Source organism: Equus asinus, chromosome 1, assembly GCF_041296235.1.
Source record: "Equus asinus isolate D_3611 breed Donkey chromosome 1, EquAss-T2T_v2, whole genome shotgun sequence".
In the NCBI taxonomy this organism is placed as follows: domain Eukaryota; kingdom Metazoa; phylum Chordata; class Mammalia; order Perissodactyla; family Equidae; genus Equus; species Equus asinus.
This window is the reverse complement of record NC_091790.1, coordinates 38,055,022-38,072,669: the sequence shown is the minus strand read 5'-3', so window position 1 is coordinate 38,072,669 and position 17,648 is coordinate 38,055,022. Positions and strand designations below refer to the sequence as shown.

The window sequence follows — 17,648 nt, the reverse complement described above, 5'->3', positions numbered from 1 at the left end:
GTAAAAAAAAAAGAGTCCTACTTAAGTTTTTATACAATTAATCAAACTGTCATTTTAAGGTTTTTTGTATCACTTTTCCTAGATCAAAATTTTTCTCTAATGCAAAATATGATCATTTCTTAATGTGTTGGCTCAGCCTTCATTTTTTTAAAAAATCAAAACCTCAGGGTAGTGTTTCACAAACAAGCTGTTTGAAAATGCAGATTACCAGGGCTCTTTCCTGGAAATTCTCTTTCAGCAGATCTGAGTTGCTGTCTGGAAATCTGTTCTTTTAAAAACAAGTATTGTCTAAGAATATATTGACTGAGGACACAATTTAAAAAAGTGAATGCACCTGTGCATTACCAGACCCACAACACTCAGCGAACACACATGGCTTTGATCTTTGCTCCTTTGCAAAGTCCTCGCAGAGTGAGAGAGGTCACTTTGCTCCCTCCTCCCTGCACACCTCTCTCTTCCTACCTCCCATCCCCCGGCATTCCCCACTCCTGTCTCTGTTTGTTTAAATATCGGGCTGGGAAGTGTGTGTACAGTTCAGGGTCAGTCTCATGACCATGTTTCTCCTGACTCCAGTCTTGGCAGCAGTTGCCTGCATTTTGATTGTGTGGCTCTTTAAAAATGCTGGTAGAAGCATCGAGAGAAGAAAGGGGGAGCCTACAGGCAGGACCGAGGCTCGTCCCTGGATGGATGAAGACTTCAAAGACAGCACTGACCTCTGCCAGGTGGAAGAAGGTAAAGGCACTAGGAATGCTGCATAGCTTCCACCTTTGCTTTTTTATGATGAGTGCAACTTATCGGCGGGGCTTATGGAGAGGAAGAAACATACACAGGTCAGTTTCATCATCAGCCTCTATGGTGCAAGCAAATTGGTGAGTGACAGAGACAGATCGTTTCTCTCCGGTGGTCAGTTTGTCACCCGCTGGCACCAACCTCCCTTTATTCCTGGATACTCTGTAAAAAGCTCTTGAGGGGCTAATGTTTTCTCTGGCTCCAATCCTGTTCTGGCTGCTAAAATCTTTCTGAAGGGGCGCATCACAGGCTGGTGGTGACCGTGGGGTAAGTGGTCAGGTTCTGATCAAGCACTTTGAAATTAAACACTGCCATCTTTCTGGGGACTTGCTGCCTTTCATTCTGCCAGGCCCTATGGGTTAGAGACAGGAGTGGCCACTGTCCTCAAAGCTGAGTGTCCAATTCAGTAGACAAGACAATAAACAGGCAGCCAAAAGAGAGAGCAACAAAGAGACGAACCAAGGGGAACTGATCATAAGGAGTTTTGAGAAGGCATCAGGGCATGGCAGGGCACTTAGGAAAGAACAGACCAGGCCTGGCAGATTAATAGGATAGGAACGGTAAGGGTAGGAGGCACCTCCGGTGAGAGGAGCTGGAAGGGTGTAAGTGCAGAGACAGAACCCGTTGGAAAGATGCTGAGAAGATGGGAGGACTGCACTGACCAGGGAAGGGGTGAAAGGAAATGGGGTACCAATGGTGGGCCAGGTCACGGTAGCCTGGGAAAGCAGAGGTGACAAAGGAGGCAGGCAGGAAGGGCAGGTTCTGGAGGAGCCTTGAGTAATCTGTGTTTGAGGTTTGTCTCAGGTGGGTTTGTGGGGTGGGTTTGATTTGCAAGGAGCTCAGTGATGCTCAGCTGGGCTCGTGACGGCCCACCCTCCAACAGAGGCCGCCTGGAAGTATGTGTGCATGCATGTGGGCATGGATGTGTACGTGTGCGCATATGCTTGTGTGTGCACCCGTGTCTGCATGTGTGCATGTGTGCGTGTGTGTGTTCTGAGTTGTCCTAATCTCAAGACTGAGGGGTTGGGTACACAGCTGGCATTCAGTGCTGGGAGCCGGCAATGCCGAATGTACCACAGAGGAGTCCAGCCCAGGCGGCCTCGGAGCAGGGCTGCCTCTTACTCTCATACGTAGAAGGACATGCCCCCTGAGTGCCCATTATGCCCAGCTGAGAAGCACTTCCCTTGAACACAGAGATGTCCATTATGAAGCGGGGTGATGACGTGTTCTGATAAGGGTGGCCTGGATGGTGGTGGAAGGGGAATGCAGAGGAAGGAGTGAATCAGGGTGAAGTTAAAGATAGAGTAACAGGCTTGGTAATAAATTGGTTATTGGAAGAAGAAGGAGAGGGCAAGATCTGGGGGCTGGAAAAGGCAGAATGGCACTATCATAAATGGGGGAGGGAAGAGGAACCAGTCAAGGGAGAAGATGTTGAGTGTCATGAAGGACATGTTAGATTTGAGAGGATGGTCACACACCCAAGCAGAAAGGGAGAGAAGAGTCTAGGTGAGTGATCCCGGCCACAGAGACTGAGTGGAGAGTTACCAGCATAGGGGTGACACTTAGAACTTGGAAAACTAATGAAGTCACTAAGGGAGTATTACTAGAAAGGCGGCTCAGGAGAGAACTTGGGTGGCACCTCCAGGTCAGAGGAACTGTGGTGGGAGAAATGGACTACAGAAAAGAAGACGTGGGGAAAGGAGCTCCAGGATCATCATAGTAACAAGTCCTTATGTAGCACTTACTGTATGCAGTGTCATGTTTTACATATAGCGAGTCATTTAGTCTTCATAACAATACAGCGAGGTAGCCACTATAATCATCCCCATGTTACAGATAAGGAAACCGAGGCTGGAATAGGCTAAGTCACCTGCCCTGGCAGGTCCTGGTAGAGCCAGGACCCAGGCAGTCTGGCTCCAGAGTCCAGACAGATAGCCCGTTTACTAGGCTGCCTTTCCAGTAGGAGAATGACCTAGAACCGAGGAGGCAGGAGATGGCCGGCAGGATTAAAAATTCCCTGACAGATCAGAGGTAGTGTGCATTGAGGAAAGGCGATGAATTTGAAGACCCAAGGGTTTGGGGGATATGAGAGGGATTGATAAGGCTGGTGGGGAATCAGAGACCTGGGGACAGGCCTGAAGGCTGGGGACAGAGAACAAAGCTGTATGGCCCTGTTCTGGTTCTCTGCCTGATGGTTCATTTTTCAAAATCCTGTGCGTTCCTCACACAGAGGAATGAATTGAACACACGGTGGCCTCCTCAGCAGCCATGAGCACATCTTCCTAAATATAAAGTTCTCGGTCTCCTGTTGGAATTTTTGTGTCTACATAAGCGATACCTGCTGAGGTCACACAGGTGGTAGGTGAGAATCAACCTTTAAACTCAGGGTCCTCTGCCACCCAAGTCCCAGCTCCCAACCCTGGATGGGTGGACATGATCCAAGGGAGGATCCGCTGCTGGTATTGCAGGTTCCAAAGGGGGTGTAATTGGAGAAGAAAAAGGATTCCGTTACCAAAGAAACGTGGAGATGGTTTTGATGACAGCAAGTGGATACTGGATTCAAACCGTTTTGAAAATTGACACTAAGAGACAAAACAGTAACATAAGTGTTGTAGGCCATTCTAGCGTGAGTTAAGGAAAATATGGGTTCCAATCCAGCCTCCTGCAGCTCTGATTCACAAAGAATTCCTACTGCACGTTCACAGATCAGGGGATCAGCATGCGTGGGGTCGAGTGGGGGGATGGTGGGGAGCGCAGAGAGGCCATTCTTATCAGATGTCAGACACTGACTTCCTTCCGACCAAACGTGGTGTCCTATTAATATTTTCAGTTCCTTGTCTGTAGCAGAGGTCTAAGGAAGAGAAGTTGCTGGTGTTTACCCCAAAGTGGAAACCTCAGAGTGTCCCCCTAAAATGAACCAAAAATCCTGCACAAACATTTTCTAGTCAGGTCCAGATTCACGGAAGCTCATGGAAATGGAAACAGGAGGCAAAGATATAAGGAACACATCTCATCAAGATGTGTCTGTTTCAATGTTGGCAGGAATTTTTCTTCACTTAGCTTCACTGGCCGTCCGAAAGCTATTATTCTAACTGAAAGCTTGATTGTCCCGGGTTGTCCAATCCCTGCTAAGAAAGGCCTGTGTTAAAATTTTTATCTAATGTGGGTAATGCTTGAGAATAAAAATGTTCTCAAAAACTTGGGAAAGGACAGATTTTTATGTACCCGTGGTAACAAGCAGCTGTCAGAACTGGTTTCAAATCCATTGTCTAATGGATCAATGACAACTCACCTGAGTAAAAGCTCCTGAAAGCCGACCAATCAGTGGCAGCCTCTTGTTTCTGAAAACCAGCCAATCAGGGAGGGACTCACTCCTGTCCCCGCCCCTCTGAGTGCCAACCGATCAACAACAGTCTCAACCAAGTACCGCTGTGCCTGCAGATGACGTCAATCTGCCTGCACCCCTGGAAGTAGACCAATCCCTGAGCTCCATGCTTCCCAACCACGTGGTGTGCCAGGGCCAGCCTCTGGGGCCCGGAAGAGCCAATTGTTAAATATTCTGGCATTCCGTGGGCCTTTTTTTCAATCATCCGGTAGCTTGAAGTCAGGCCATGATGGAAATTGGCAAGTGCTATTAGCCAGGTCTCTTTTCTTCTGCCTCAGAGAGCTAGTTAGCCAGCACATCATTGCCAAAAACACTACATAAGGTCTGCATTCTACTGTGTTCACAGAGACTGAGCTCAACCAGCACGTGGCTCTCCTTTGCTGTAGGAAGCAATAAATTCTGCTTTGTCTTTTCATTTCATCATCCTTTGACACACTCACCCATTAATTAATAGGTTTGCATGGCTAATTTTATTTGTTTTTAAGATTGCCACCTGAGCTAACATCTGTTGCCAATCTTTGTTTTTCTTCTTCTTCTCCCCAAAGGCCCCCAGTACATAGTTGTGTATTCTAGTTGTATGGCCTTCTGGTTGTGCTGTGTGGGATGCCACCTCAGTATGGCTGAATGAGTAGGGCTAGGTCTGCGCCCAGAATCCAAACTGGCGAAACCCTGGGCCACCAAAGTGGAGCGCACAAACTTAACCACTCAGCCACAGGGCCGACCCCTGCAAGGCTAATTTTAAAAGGTTGGCTGACCAAGACTCTCATAAGACCTTTAGGTTTTAGGACAAAGGACAGGTAAGGTCAGATGAGAGAAGATTAGGAAAGGGAAAAGACGCGGATGGAGACACTGTCCTTGAGAGTGGGTCTGGGCAGATCCTACTAGGCGAGAGTGAAAGTCAGCTTGGGGACACTGGGGATGTCACAAGAGATGAAGGGGCTCAGAAACAAGTTCTGTCAACTTCACTCAGGATAGCATTAGTCTATCCAAGTTCTCTCCATCTGGACTCCCTCAGATTCTCCAGCCCCCACCCACCTCGGGAGCTGCTAGTGAAGCAGTCAATCTATACCAGGGCTAGGAGTTCAATGACTGAGAGGCCCACAGAGAAGTAGAGCCATGGCCGAGGGAGTTGAGAAGGAGGTGTTCTCCGGCAGGTGCTGGGCCCTGAAATTGCTCCCGTCCCCACCTTCAGACTCCGTCTACTGCAAGAGCTGCATTCCCCTCAGCCTTATTAATAGTGCTCCTCAAGCCTCTCCCAAAATTGCAGGGAGGGAACAAGGATGACATGACACAAATTGGCCTTTCAGTTTCATAGCTAGAAAATATTTGAAAAGATTTTGAAGTGGAACTGCAAAACACAGAAGCAGTTTACGTAGAGATGTAGCCAGAAAAATACCTTTGTGTTCAACATTAAAGCAAAGATGTGGCCTAGAATTACTTGGCTGTTAAACCTAATTATGGTGCAATTTAAGATTCCTTGGCATTAAAGCAAGGATAAAAGGCAAGTTGTTCTTGGTGTTAATAGCAAACCCCAAGTGTGGCAGCACAATTTTTTTATATATGTGTTACAAAGCAGACCATAGTAGCATGCATTTGTTTTGGAATACATGGGCTTTAGAGCTTGAATGAATTCCCCAAAGTGGCTGGGCTGGTCTAGGGTGGAGACAGGACAACTATGGAGTGCACAGAGGCTGTTCTCTTCCCTCTCGGTGTGGGCTGCATTCCTCCGGGCAGTCAGAAGCTCAAGGGCAAGGAGAGAAGTGGTACCTTTTGAATTGGTTCACTGCCCTGTGCTTCCCTTGGTGTTTTCTCTCCAAGTCTGGCTCTGCCTACTCCTTTCCCAAGTAGGATGTACACCTTCTGCCCTGGGAAGACTCCAGGATCAGCAGCCCCCAGTGCGCACAGCTTGGAGAGCGCTCAGGACAATCCAGCCCAGCAGAGATTCGGACCATTTGTCTGCCCAGCTCACAGATAATGGTTTCACTGATAAGGCTCAGGCAGCAGCCCCTCATTCTGCTGGATTAAGAGTGCTTATCCTGGCCTTTAGAAGCTGCAGAGATTGCTAGGTCATGCACCTACACTGCCTTCGTTTAGGCAAATGCTGAGTGGATCTGAAGAGTTGGTAACTTCCTTTTCAAAAAGTCAAGGAGGCATTTCATGCATTGGCTCATTTACCACATACTGACTACAGAAGGTGCCAGACTTCTTAACAAACGATGCAGAAAGTATCACTAGAGGTGAAAGTCTTTATTGACACGTTTGATAAAGTTCAGGGTTGATAGTGATGACGTCTGGGGTTGGTTCAGAATTGATTGCTAGAAAGGTGAGAGTGTTTGTTGCCACTGTTACCGAACCACGTTTGGTTTTGCTTGTCTCCCGGAGAGCCAAACACCCAGACGACGAGATTGCAGCAGAGAGAAGGTTTTATCACAAGGCAGCCAAGTGAGGAGGCGAGAGAATGAGTCTCAAATCTGCCTCCCCAAAAGTGGGATCTCAGGGATATTTATGGGATGGGGGCAAGGTAGTCTGAAGTGTGGAAATAGATGATTGGAGGTGAGGTAATTGATGATCTGCGCAAGCATAGTCAGACGCTATGCCTCTTCATAGGACCCATGTTCACAAGATGGTGACATGAGCATGATCTGAGGGTGGAGTTTTTAGTCTCTTGACATCAAAAGGTTGCTTCTCAGACATCCGCATGGGCCCAGTTGATGAATTGGTGGTTTCAACCAGACTGAACTGGACAAGGGATTCTAATTCCTGAAAAACAGCTCAAACACCCAATACCATGGTGACTCTTTTTTTAAGATTTTCTTGTAAGTTTTTATCTTCTTATTCACACCAAGTTGCCTGTGGAAATGATTCTTTTCTTTCAGTGATTTCCCTACTTCCCAACCAGTCACTCACCGCATTAGCATTGGGGGCAGCCCTTCCTTCCTTCTAAAGGTCCTTTGATTCTCTGTTGTGTAGGCCTGGCTCTGGGCTTTCCTCCCAAATTCTATTCCCCTCACTTCATCAACAGGGTAACCTAGCTCCTCTTCCAAAGGTCCACTCCTATGCTCTGAAAAACAGGAGCCATCTACTCCAGGAACTCGGCCACGCAGAAAAACCATTAGGGGGTTAAAAGTGTGCATCCTCTCTTCTTCCCTCCTCAGTCTTGTGAGGAAAAGTGGAGATTTATTTCCCACTGATATGAATTACTTTACTTTTCTCAGAAGGCAATATTTTTGCTTTCAAGTTCTCATTCATTGTTTCAACTCGAAATCTTTCTTGAAGGCATTGATATTTTAAATATGAAACAGGAATATTTTAAAAATTGGTTCTGCTGTTGTACTTTGAAAAATGGCTCACATGGGAAGAAATCCACTACTTGAACTTTCGCTGCACTGGGAAAGTCCAAGTGTCTTTCTTTTTCAGATATTCTTACCTAACAGTTCTGGTCAGTTGATCTGCTTTTGATTTCTTTGGTAATGAATTTCTATGGTCTTCTCATTAAAAAAAATTGTGAAATGTAATATACTTGCTAGAAAAGTGTATGATATACGCCTTCCCCATTAACAAGAGTTTCTTGTGGTTTAAAAGCATCCTTCTCTTCCTGGTGCAGAGAGGGACACTCACGAATGGAGATTTCCTTTATAAAAGTAAATGTCACTAACAAAAGGGTGACTTCTACTCAGGTTTTTAGAGCCTCTCCTGTGTCTGCTGTTTCTTAAAAATAGTGAACTCAAAGTAATCCTCATACCAAAGAGGCGTATTTTGGGATGGCATATTCTGCTCCCCTTCATAACCAAGAGACATCATTTAATTTGCTGCCTTTCTTATTCTTATTTGGAGATGCTGACGAATCGCAAGAGTCAGAGGAAAACGTTGAACACATCGCGTTCTCTCACACCCGGTACCCAGAGAAGGAAATGGTTAAGAGATCCCAGGAATTTTATGAACTTCTCAACAAGAGACGGTCTATCAGATTCATAAGTAACGAGCAAATCCCAATGGAAGTGATTGATAATGTCATCAGAGCAGCAGGTCTGTAATTGCACACTGGGTCTTGGAGAATGTCAGCTGCAAGTGACGATATTGGAGCAACGTCGAAGTTCAAACACAGTGAATAAAGCCTGGAGTGATAGATTTATCTATAAAGTCTTACCCAGGTGTTCATTGACTGCCAGAAACATAATGATTCCCACTTTCTGCAAACTTCTGACTATTACAAACTTCTTGGGAGCAGATGTAACAACAGTTCAAACTTCTGACATTATTTAATATAATACATTTTTATTGAAAATAAAAATTTCTGAACATAGTATTACACATTGCAAAAGAAACCTTCTCTTACTTTTGTCTCTCCTTGAAACACATGCATATGCACACATTCACTTGCTCATATTTACACATTTCTCTTTTTGGAACCAAATTTCTTATACACACCATGCTGCTCTAGTACCATATTCTAATGCACCAGCTAAATTTACCCATATGAATTTGCAAAGTAAACCAAAGCAAAGCAAATCCATTTCAATGCAATGTAGTATCTCCACGGAGAGAAAAAATGAGAATGACAGAAAAACAGGGAGGAGACAGAAGAATGTCTATCAGAGAGTCTCCTCTGATGGGAGTCTTCTTTTTTTTTTTTTTAGGAGAATCCAATATCATGTTCTTTTTTTTTTTTTCCTAAAGATTGGCACCTGAGCTAACATCTGCTGCCAATCTTCGTTGGTTTTGTTTGTTTGTTTTGCTTCTTCTTCTCCCCAAAGCCCCCCAGGACATAGTTGTATATTCTACTTGTAGGTACTTCTAGTTGTGCTGTGTGGGACGCCACCTCAGCATGGCTTGGTGAGCGGTGCCACATCCGCACCCAGGATCCCAACTGGCAAAACCCTGGGCCACTGAAGCAGAGCGCATGAACTTAACCACTTAGCCACGGGGCTGGCCCCTGGAGTCTTATTCCTATATAAGTCACATTTAAGTTCATTTGCAGAAATTATTGCATAACCATTGTGAATCCATTGCCCAAGTTAAAAGGAAGCAAGAATAAAACATTTCCTTTCAGTTAAGAATGCAAATGTAGGGGCCAGCCCAGTGGCATAGTGGTTAACTTCATGTGCTCTGCTTTGGCAGCCCAGGGTTCACGGGTTCAGATCCTGGGCACAAACCTACACACCATTCACCAAGCCATGCTGCGATGGCATCCCACATACAAAATAAAGGAAGATTGGCACAGGTGTTAGCTCAGGGCCAATCTTCCTCACCAAAAAAAAAAAAAAAAACCAAGATTACAAATGTGCTAGATTGTCTTTTATCTAACTAATAGCAGTAACTTCTGTGTATATACAGTCATGTGCCCTCTAATGACATTTGGGTCAACAACAGACCGCACATACAGCAATGGTCCCATAAGACCAGCACCACATAGTCTAGGTGTGTAGTAGGCTATACCATCTAGGTTTGTGTAAGTACACTCTATGACGTTCGCACAAAAACAAAATCACCTAACGATGCATTTCTCAGAACATATCCCCATCGTTGAGCGACACGTGACTGTGTCTGTATCTACATGTGTGTGTGTGCATAGGACATTCAGATAAACTTTGCGTAATTGAAAACATTATGGAACAATTTATTTCTCATGTTTAGTGACACTCAAAGAGTGAGCAAACAGTGACATGAATTGGAATCACTCTGTTCAGAAATTTGGTCTATATGTTTAGCTTTTGACTTGAATTTCACAATCCAATCTTGCCTTCTCCACCGTGGGGCGTGGTGGGTGGAAACAAGAAGCCCATCAAGGCTGACAGGCCTGACCCCCCCCACCCCCACCCCAGCAGGTAGAATTCCTGCCATTAAATTACTAGAAGGAAAGCGATGGTTGCTTCTGAAATGTCCCACCAGTGGGTCACTGTGGCCCACTGCTAGGAACAGTGGGCCATCTCTAGGACAGAGGGGTGACACCTGATCAGAAGCTGGCCCAGGCCCTGGATGGAATCTTAAAGGCAATGCAAGATCCTTGGGCACTGTGATGCTCTGTGAAGCACTGTCCCCAGACACTGGGACCCATCCAGGTGTGGGCAGAGGGTTCCCAGAGTCCGCAAGACCGGAAAGACACGCTGTCATGTGGATTGAGCGCCCGGGGCCAAGAGTTCTTGTGCGTCCCCAAGACCACAGCCCCCACCGTGCCACACTCAGAGCTTTGACAGAGGTGCTAAACCATTTATAGTTTAGTTATCTTTTGAGGAGCATTTTAAAAACCATTTCACCATTTAAGTTTTACCATTTTCAATAAGCTTCATGACTTTATCCTTTTGCAAGAATATCAAAACAAAAGATGTTTTGGAGAATTTTGGCTGCCAGAATTTCCCCTCAGTTCTCTCACTGGTCGTGGTAGTTACTTAGGGAGCTTTTCTCCTCCATAATTAAAGAAGCACTGATAAATTCCCGCAGCCCTGGAACTACTGGCCTTGATATCAGTTAGCTGGTTTGGAGACCCCCAAAACTGATGCTGAGGGAAATGGAGTCAACAGCAGCAGGCTTGTCTCCTGCCAAGCCCCTGGTTTGCTGGACGATCTAACTTCATTTGGAGCAAGTGCTGGTTATTACATTTATTCTTAATTAACATTCTCACTTTTCCCTGCAGTTTTAATTTCTGATTTTAATTTAATGGATGATAGGAACAGCCCCAAGTGGGGCCCACACAGAGCCCTGGACCTTTGTGGTCGTGAAGGACCCGGACACGAAGCGTAAGATTCGGGAGATCATTGAGGAAGAAGAGGAAATAAACTACTTGAAAAGAATGGGCCACCGATGGGTTACAGACCTGAAGAAACTGAGGTACAAAGTTGGTGCAATTAGGTTTGGCCTCTTGAAATGAAGTAACTATGACTTCAGTTTCCTGGTTTTGTTTTGGGTGTTAAAAAGTTTGATTCTGCCTCTGGGAGGAATTCTGGAAGTCAAGTCCGACTTCACCACATCCGGTGGAGTGGTTGGGAATGCCAGCTAGAATCAGATCTGGCTTCAAACCTTAGCTTTGGTTTTTCAATTGTAAGGCCTGAGGCATTTATTTACTCTCTCTAAGCATATTAGTCTGGATTCTCCATAGAAACAGAATCAGTGGAGAGGGAGAGAGAGAGAGAGAAAAGACATAAAGAGACAGAGAGAAACAGAGATGAGAGATTTATTTTTTTTTACCCCCCCCCCCACCCCGTACACAGTCATATATCTTAGTTGCAGGTCCTTCTAGTTGTGGGATGTGGGACGCCACCTCAACATGGCCTGACGAGCAGTGCCATGTCTGCGCCCAGGATCCGAACCCTGGGCCGCCACAGTGGAGTGCGCTAACACAATCACTCGGCCACGGAGCCAGCCCCGAGAGATTTATTATAAGTAATTGGTCCACATGATCATGGAGGCTGAGCAGTCCTAAGATCTGCAGTAGGCAAGCGGCAGACCCAGGAGGGTTGATGGTGCAGTTCTAGTCTGACTCCGAAGGCCTGTGAAGCGGGAGAGCCAATGGTATAAATTCCACTCCCGGGCCGAGATGAAAGGCGGGAGAAGACGGATGTCCCAGCTCGAAGACAGTCAGGCAGAGAGAGAGCACGCCCCTTCCTCCACATCTTTATTCTATTCAGGGCTTCAGCAGACTGGATGAGACCCGCCCACAGCGAGAAGGGCAACCTGCTTTCCTCAGTCTACCCATTCACACGTTAGTCTGGTCCAGAAGCACCCTCACGGACACACCCAGAATATGGTTTAACCAAATCTATGAGCACCCGGTGGCCCAGTCATGTTGACACATAAAATTAACCATCATGCTAAGCTCCTGTTTTCTACCCAAAATGATATTGTTAAAAGCTTGGTGTCAGGATTAAATGAGATCGAGACTAAGAGTAGGTCCTCCAAAGCTAGACGGCTATGGCTCAAATGTGAGGTCTACCGCTTACCAGCCTCTCTGTACCTCAGTTTCCTCATCTGTCAAATGAGAATAAGTCTAGCATCTACTTCATTATGAAAATTAAATGAGTTTTTAAGTGTGTAGAATGATAATGCCACATAGTGAGAATCATAAGGATCTTTGGTAAAGAAATAGACTCTGACCCACATAATTATTAGTAAATAAAACTTTAAGGACTTACTTCACTCTTCTCCCACCTTGGAACGTAAGATTGTGAAATATTTCTCAGGATCTTGAGTGAAGTATATTACAGCTTGCTACAGAGATCGCATCTTCCACTTGATGGCAGAGCAGGCTTTAATTTTAGTACATGTTTAGTAAAAGTACAAGTTTAGTACAAGTGTAATATCCATCAGGCGTTAGTAACTTTGTGGGCTTCCTTATCTCAAGAAAGAAGTGGATTGGAATTCCGTGTGACTAGTTATACTGTGGTGCCCCAGTGTGTTAGGGGACGTAAATACAAGGTTTCATTTTTCCAGTGGCTACAGCTAGCTATGCCTTGCTGAACCCTCTTTCCCACTGAGAGGCAGTCGCCCTTCCTAATATCTCAGAGAGATTCCGGAACTTCTCAGTCACTTTTATAATCAAAACAGTCCCTTTCCACTTTCTAGACAGCCTTGTCATTTTAGAACTCTAGTCACAGGGTGCTCTGTACAAATACTCACTCCCCACAAAAGCCATTTCCTTTGCCTCCAATCTCTTCTCAGGCTGAGCATGAGGCGGGTTGGGGCAGAGATATTGGTCCTGACCACTCAGGAGGGAGGCTATCTCGACTCGTTGGCACTTACAGTGTAGAAGGACTCACGCGTCTGGCTGTCAGCTGTGGGCCTTGAGTGGCCAGTTCTGACACGGGCCATCCAACACTCCACTGTGATGCAGGCTAAGAAAGGGCGACTGCGTGGCAATCTTGGAGGGTGGCGTGCGACTTCTCATCGAACAGTCAGGACTGGGGTGAGGAGAAGTCGGCCTCTTGGCCCTGCTGCTCTTTCATTTATTTGGCCCCAGAGAATAATTTTTTCCTCAGATATTTAAACCCTATCGAAATTGATATCTATGGAGTTATCACAGTGCTCTGGAAGAAGCGCCGGACATTAATAACGAATATCTAAATCTTACTGCATATTCATGGCAAAAAAGTGGGATGAGTAAAAGCAGAGTTGAGTTTCTAGCTTTAGAGAGATGTGCTCCGGGAGGGGGCAGTACCGACAAAACACTGCCAGCCCCGTCACTGTCCCCTCCGAAGACAGAATTAATTGCTCTCTCAGCTCTGTGCCCAAAGCACCTAACATACACCTCCCATACATCAAAAATAGCCATTAGCACATAGTATTTTAATAATTGGTTTCCTTTCCTTTTCGTTTTATAGGCCATATTCTAGAAACCTTTGTTGTACACCAAGATACTCTTGAGAATCCAATTAAAGCTACAGACTTTCTCTGCAGACAGTATGGACACACGCACATATATATAAACTCTAGGGGTCGAGGGAGCTCCAGTTTAAGAAAGTCTTATACCATCTAGCAGAGTGCTGATGCACTGTGGGTAAACGAATAAATGTTTGTTAAATTGAATTGCAAATGAGCATGTGTCCTGACATCCTGTTTGAGTCAACTCTGAAGCCCACAGCTGTCATTAAAGGCTCAATGATATGGAATCTGGGCCCAATCTACCTGCCAAACTGTGTCTCTTCCTGCTTGAGCCCTCCACCAGGCAGAAGGCGTTACTTGTCCTTGTTTAACAGGCCTTGCGCCACGTTGCTCTCTTTTAGTTAGCTCCACTGTGATGGCATAATAAATTCTTCTAAAATTGAACAAGCCCAGAATATTAGATACCAGTGTACACCTAGGCAAAATAAATAAGTACTAACTTGCCTTTGAACGTAGGTAAATTAGTTATTCTTCATCTCGTATTTTAGACATTTTTTTGTTATTCACTGTAAAATAATATGAGTAATAATCATAACACTAGCTGACACATACACGGCACTATGGACTAGGTACTACTTTAAGCACTTTTTATATTTTAGCTGATTACACCCTCACAATAATCATATGCGGTGAGTAATGTGGGGCTCCTAATGCACTTGGCTTCTATTTCTTTCATAGCACTTTCCAAGGTTTATTTTGCCAAATTTGGCTTATCGCCCTCTTGATTATAGGATCCATCTTTGCATCTTTCAGCGTTTCATGTGCCTTGCCATATTAGGCCCTTATTAATGCATTTATTGAATTGAATGACCCTGGATAGAAAAAGATGAACAAGACACAAACAAACAAATATCCTGCTCCTTTTCAATTTAAACGCAAGACAAGTAAATGGTTTTATTTTCAACGTAAATACGCTAAGGTAGTATAAAGATAAAAATCATTAAAAGCAAATATTCTCTGGAATTTTTTTTTCCCTTCAGAACCAATTGGATTAAAGAGTACCTGGACACAGCACCTGTTTTGATTCTCATTTTTAAACAAGTGCATGGTTTTGCTGCAAATGGCCAAAGAAAGGTCCATTACTACAGCGAGATCAGTGTTTCCATCGCTTGCGGCATCCTCCTGGCTGCCCTGCAGGTACGTTACCCTCCCACCCTGGCCAAGAGAGAGAAGTGATCCTTGGGAGCCAAATGGTGGCCTTATTCGCAAATCCCAGCTGAGTTTCTAGCTCAGGGACCTGTGGAAATTGTTTATCTAAAGTTAAATTCCTAAGTAAGGTAACTCAGTGAAAAATGACTCTGGAAGCCAGGATTGGTGAGTTTGATGGTTCAACAAGCTGGCACTCTTCCTGAAAATTCACTTACAACGTCATTTCAGGGTCAGAAAAATGGTTGTTGTATTCTCCTTCACCTGTAACGACATGGAGCTTCAAGGGTTTGGGCCGACACGGGAAAGGGCATCAGAGCTCAAAGTTCCAGGGACTGGTTTCCTAGCTGTGTTTTCCGTTGTTGTCTGAGCCGATGGAATGATTAAAAAGCTCTAAGGAGGACTCTCCTTTCCTGAGAAGTTGAGTTTACATTGCACTAGAAAGATGTCCACGTGCTTAAAAAAATTCCACCTACACAGTAGCTAGAGCAACGCAAAGCATGAAACGGAGCAGCACTGAGGGACGCCTCTCATGGGGTTCAATTCGTTCCCTCAACAAATATTTCCCTGGGAGGCACCAGGAATGGTGGCTTCATGAACTGGTGGGGACTGGAGTCCTGGGATGGAGAGTGACAGTAAACAAGCAAAATAAAGATTATAAGAGGGAGTGATCCCACTTTCAAGGGACAATCAATTCCAAAAACACATGTGCTTCTTCACTAAAAGAAAAATTTGGATGCTGAAAACATCGTACAAAATATAGTCATTGTTACACAAAAGAGGAATGTGTTTTTTTAGATTGCTTGAAAAATTGTCCTAAAGGAGCTGGCATCTTATTACCTTCCTAATTCTGTAAGCGGATAAATAAAGGAATCACTGCGCAACATCGAACCACGGGGCGCCCCCATCCATCTTAGGGTCCCTGAAGAAGCTGTTTAGACCTTCAGAGAGCTCAATTCACAAGGTAGCTTCTGCACCTTCAAATCTGCAGCCTTTTTCACTTTAGTGTTGACTTTGCTGCCCTCTAGCTTTCCATAAGGCTGAGTGTAGCCCATTTGTGAGGGAGGAAAGAAATCTTCCTGAAGCCTCCATCGGAACAGACAGCGTGATGACTGGACCAAATGAGCTTGTGCAAGACTGTCCAAGGCAGCTCCAGAATTTCATTCCAGCTCAGGCTTAGCAGTGACTGCCGATTGGGAAGGCTAGGGGATGAAGAGGGTCGGCTCCAGAAGTGTCTTGAAGCTACACAAGATTTTCATTAGATGTTTATTAGCCAGAGGGGCTGGGGGAGAGGTTGATGAAGTATTTCCTCACCCTCCAGCGTATCCCTCGGCACTGGGTTCTCTATCATGGAACGTAAGTATTTTCAGCTGGGGACGATGCTGTGCCGCCATTGCTGATTCTATAATCATAGGACCTCCCATTGTTTGCGCCGTTCCCTTGGTGTAAGCAGATTCTCCAAGTTTCTTCCCATGAAATAACCATGTCCGTTTCTTAAGCATCAGTGAAAAACAAGACTAGTATTTTTCTTCTTCGAGAAGCTTCTCATTGGTTAAAACAATGTGAGGACTGGGGAGGTTGAAGAGAGCAGGTAAGATTCAAGATACCCATTGCCCCAGCTGGCAGCCTCTTTGGTGCCCGACTTCATGGAAATAATGGGACGAGCAGGTCCAATAGGGAGTAGAATGTCCCCAGGCCAGAAGCAGAGCCGTGACTTTGCCTGCTGACTTCAAAACGTGCGTATTCTTTTCCTCTCCTGTTTTAGAATGCAGGACTGGTGACTGTCACTACCACTCCTCTCAACTGTGGCCCCCGTCTGAGGGTGCTCCTGGGCCGGCCCACGAATGAAAAGCTGTTGATGCTGCTCCCCGTGGGGTACCCCAGCCAAGAGGCCACGGTGCCCGACCTAAAACGCAAACGTCTGGATCAGATCATGGTGACTGTGTGACCAGCAGGGAGAGGCTGGAAGATGATGCCCCTACTGGCTCTCCTCTTCCTCTCGGGTCTGCGGGATGCTCTTTCTCTGCGTGTTAGCTCTCCCTCGCATCCACCTCACAGGGGTGGCCACTGTGTCACGACACCTTTCCCCGTTCTCCATCACTTTGAGTCTGATAGACAGCGTGACGAGGCGAATACATAGAATAACAGGTCAGCAGATACATTCTCTTCGATTTCTCATCCGCTTTGGAAATGCATTAAAATTTTTCTAAGAACGTGCCCTGGTTTTTGCGTTTTTAAAATTGTTCCAGAAAAACCACTGGGTGATTTTTTTCTTTGACTTTTTAAAAACTCACATGAAGGAAAATATCGTCAGAAAATTTAACATGGTCCCAAGAATTCAGCAATCTGATGATTCTTGAATTTAAATTTAGACTAATCAAACTGCCTTCTGCCCTCTGATTTCTCGTGGCTTTTAGGCAAAGGATGTGCTTTTGAGACATCCTCTTTTACGGAACTCCATGGATATTCTGCAGATTTTGAATAAGTAACCATCAAAGTAATTAAGATGTCACACTCACAGAATGGAAGAGCTACGCTTGTGTGGGTGGGTCTGACTGGCAGCCATGTGGACATATAAATGGTTAGCCGCCCTGCCCAGTGGTGTGTTGGAGGTGGCTCTGACCAGCTCGTGGAAGCTGATTGTTACATATTCAGGAATGTTGCGAGCCAGTTAGTAAACCATTTGTAGCTTGAAATTGCCAGTAGTGGGATTATTTACACCAACGCAGTTGGCAGACACTACAAATGGGGACTTGTTCTCTTTTTCTTAAAGGGAACTATTCTCCACGCACAGCACGAACCATGTCTCCCTTCTTTTGTACTCCCTTCTTTTCTACTCCCCCCCATGAAACACATTATCCTTTTTCTCCTGGTGGCAGTCAAGCTGTTTGGAACTGATGGGGTCACAAGGTGCCAGGTTGGGAATGGCAGACCTAGTCTTTCCCCGGGAACCTTC

At 45.4% G+C, this 17,648-nt stretch overlaps 1 protein-coding gene across 2 annotated transcripts; it reads left to right on the top strand.

Moving 5' to 3' along the window:
* Positions 1-471: 471 nt before the first annotated feature.
* Positions 472-16,900, top strand: IYD (iodotyrosine deiodinase). 2 transcript variants are annotated; one of them, XM_014850618.3, is made up of 5 exons: positions 472-732; positions 8,009-8,200; positions 10,840-10,999; positions 14,527-14,683; positions 16,458-16,900. In XM_014850618.3, exons 1-5 carry the CDS (start codon positions 549-551, stop codon positions 16,638-16,640), a joined length of 876 nt encoding a protein of 291 aa, XP_014706104.2. In that variant the 5' UTR covers positions 472-548; the 3' UTR covers positions 16,641-16,900. The 2 variants fall into 2 exon arrangements, with proteins under 2 accessions (XP_014706104.2, XP_070347338.1); XM_070491237.1 differs by lacking the exon at positions 472-732 and having other exon boundaries at positions 8,009-8,132; positions 16,458-16,773.
* The last annotated feature ends 748 nt before the right edge of the window (positions 16,901-17,648 follow it).

Bases quoted from the DNA above. Each gene is read 5' to 3' on its own strand.
- IYD (XM_014850618.3), top strand. From the start codon at position 549: ATGACCATGTTTCTCCTGACTCCAGTCTTGGCAGCAGTTGCCTGCATT. The intron at 733-8,008 runs GTAAAGGCACTA...TCTTATTTGGAG, and splicing joins CCTCTGCCAGGTGGAAGAAG to ATGCTGACGAATCGCAAGAG. The intron at 8,201-10,839 runs GTCTGTAATTGC...AATGGATGATAG, and splicing joins TAATGTCATCAGAGCAGCAG to GAACAGCCCCAAGTGGGGCC.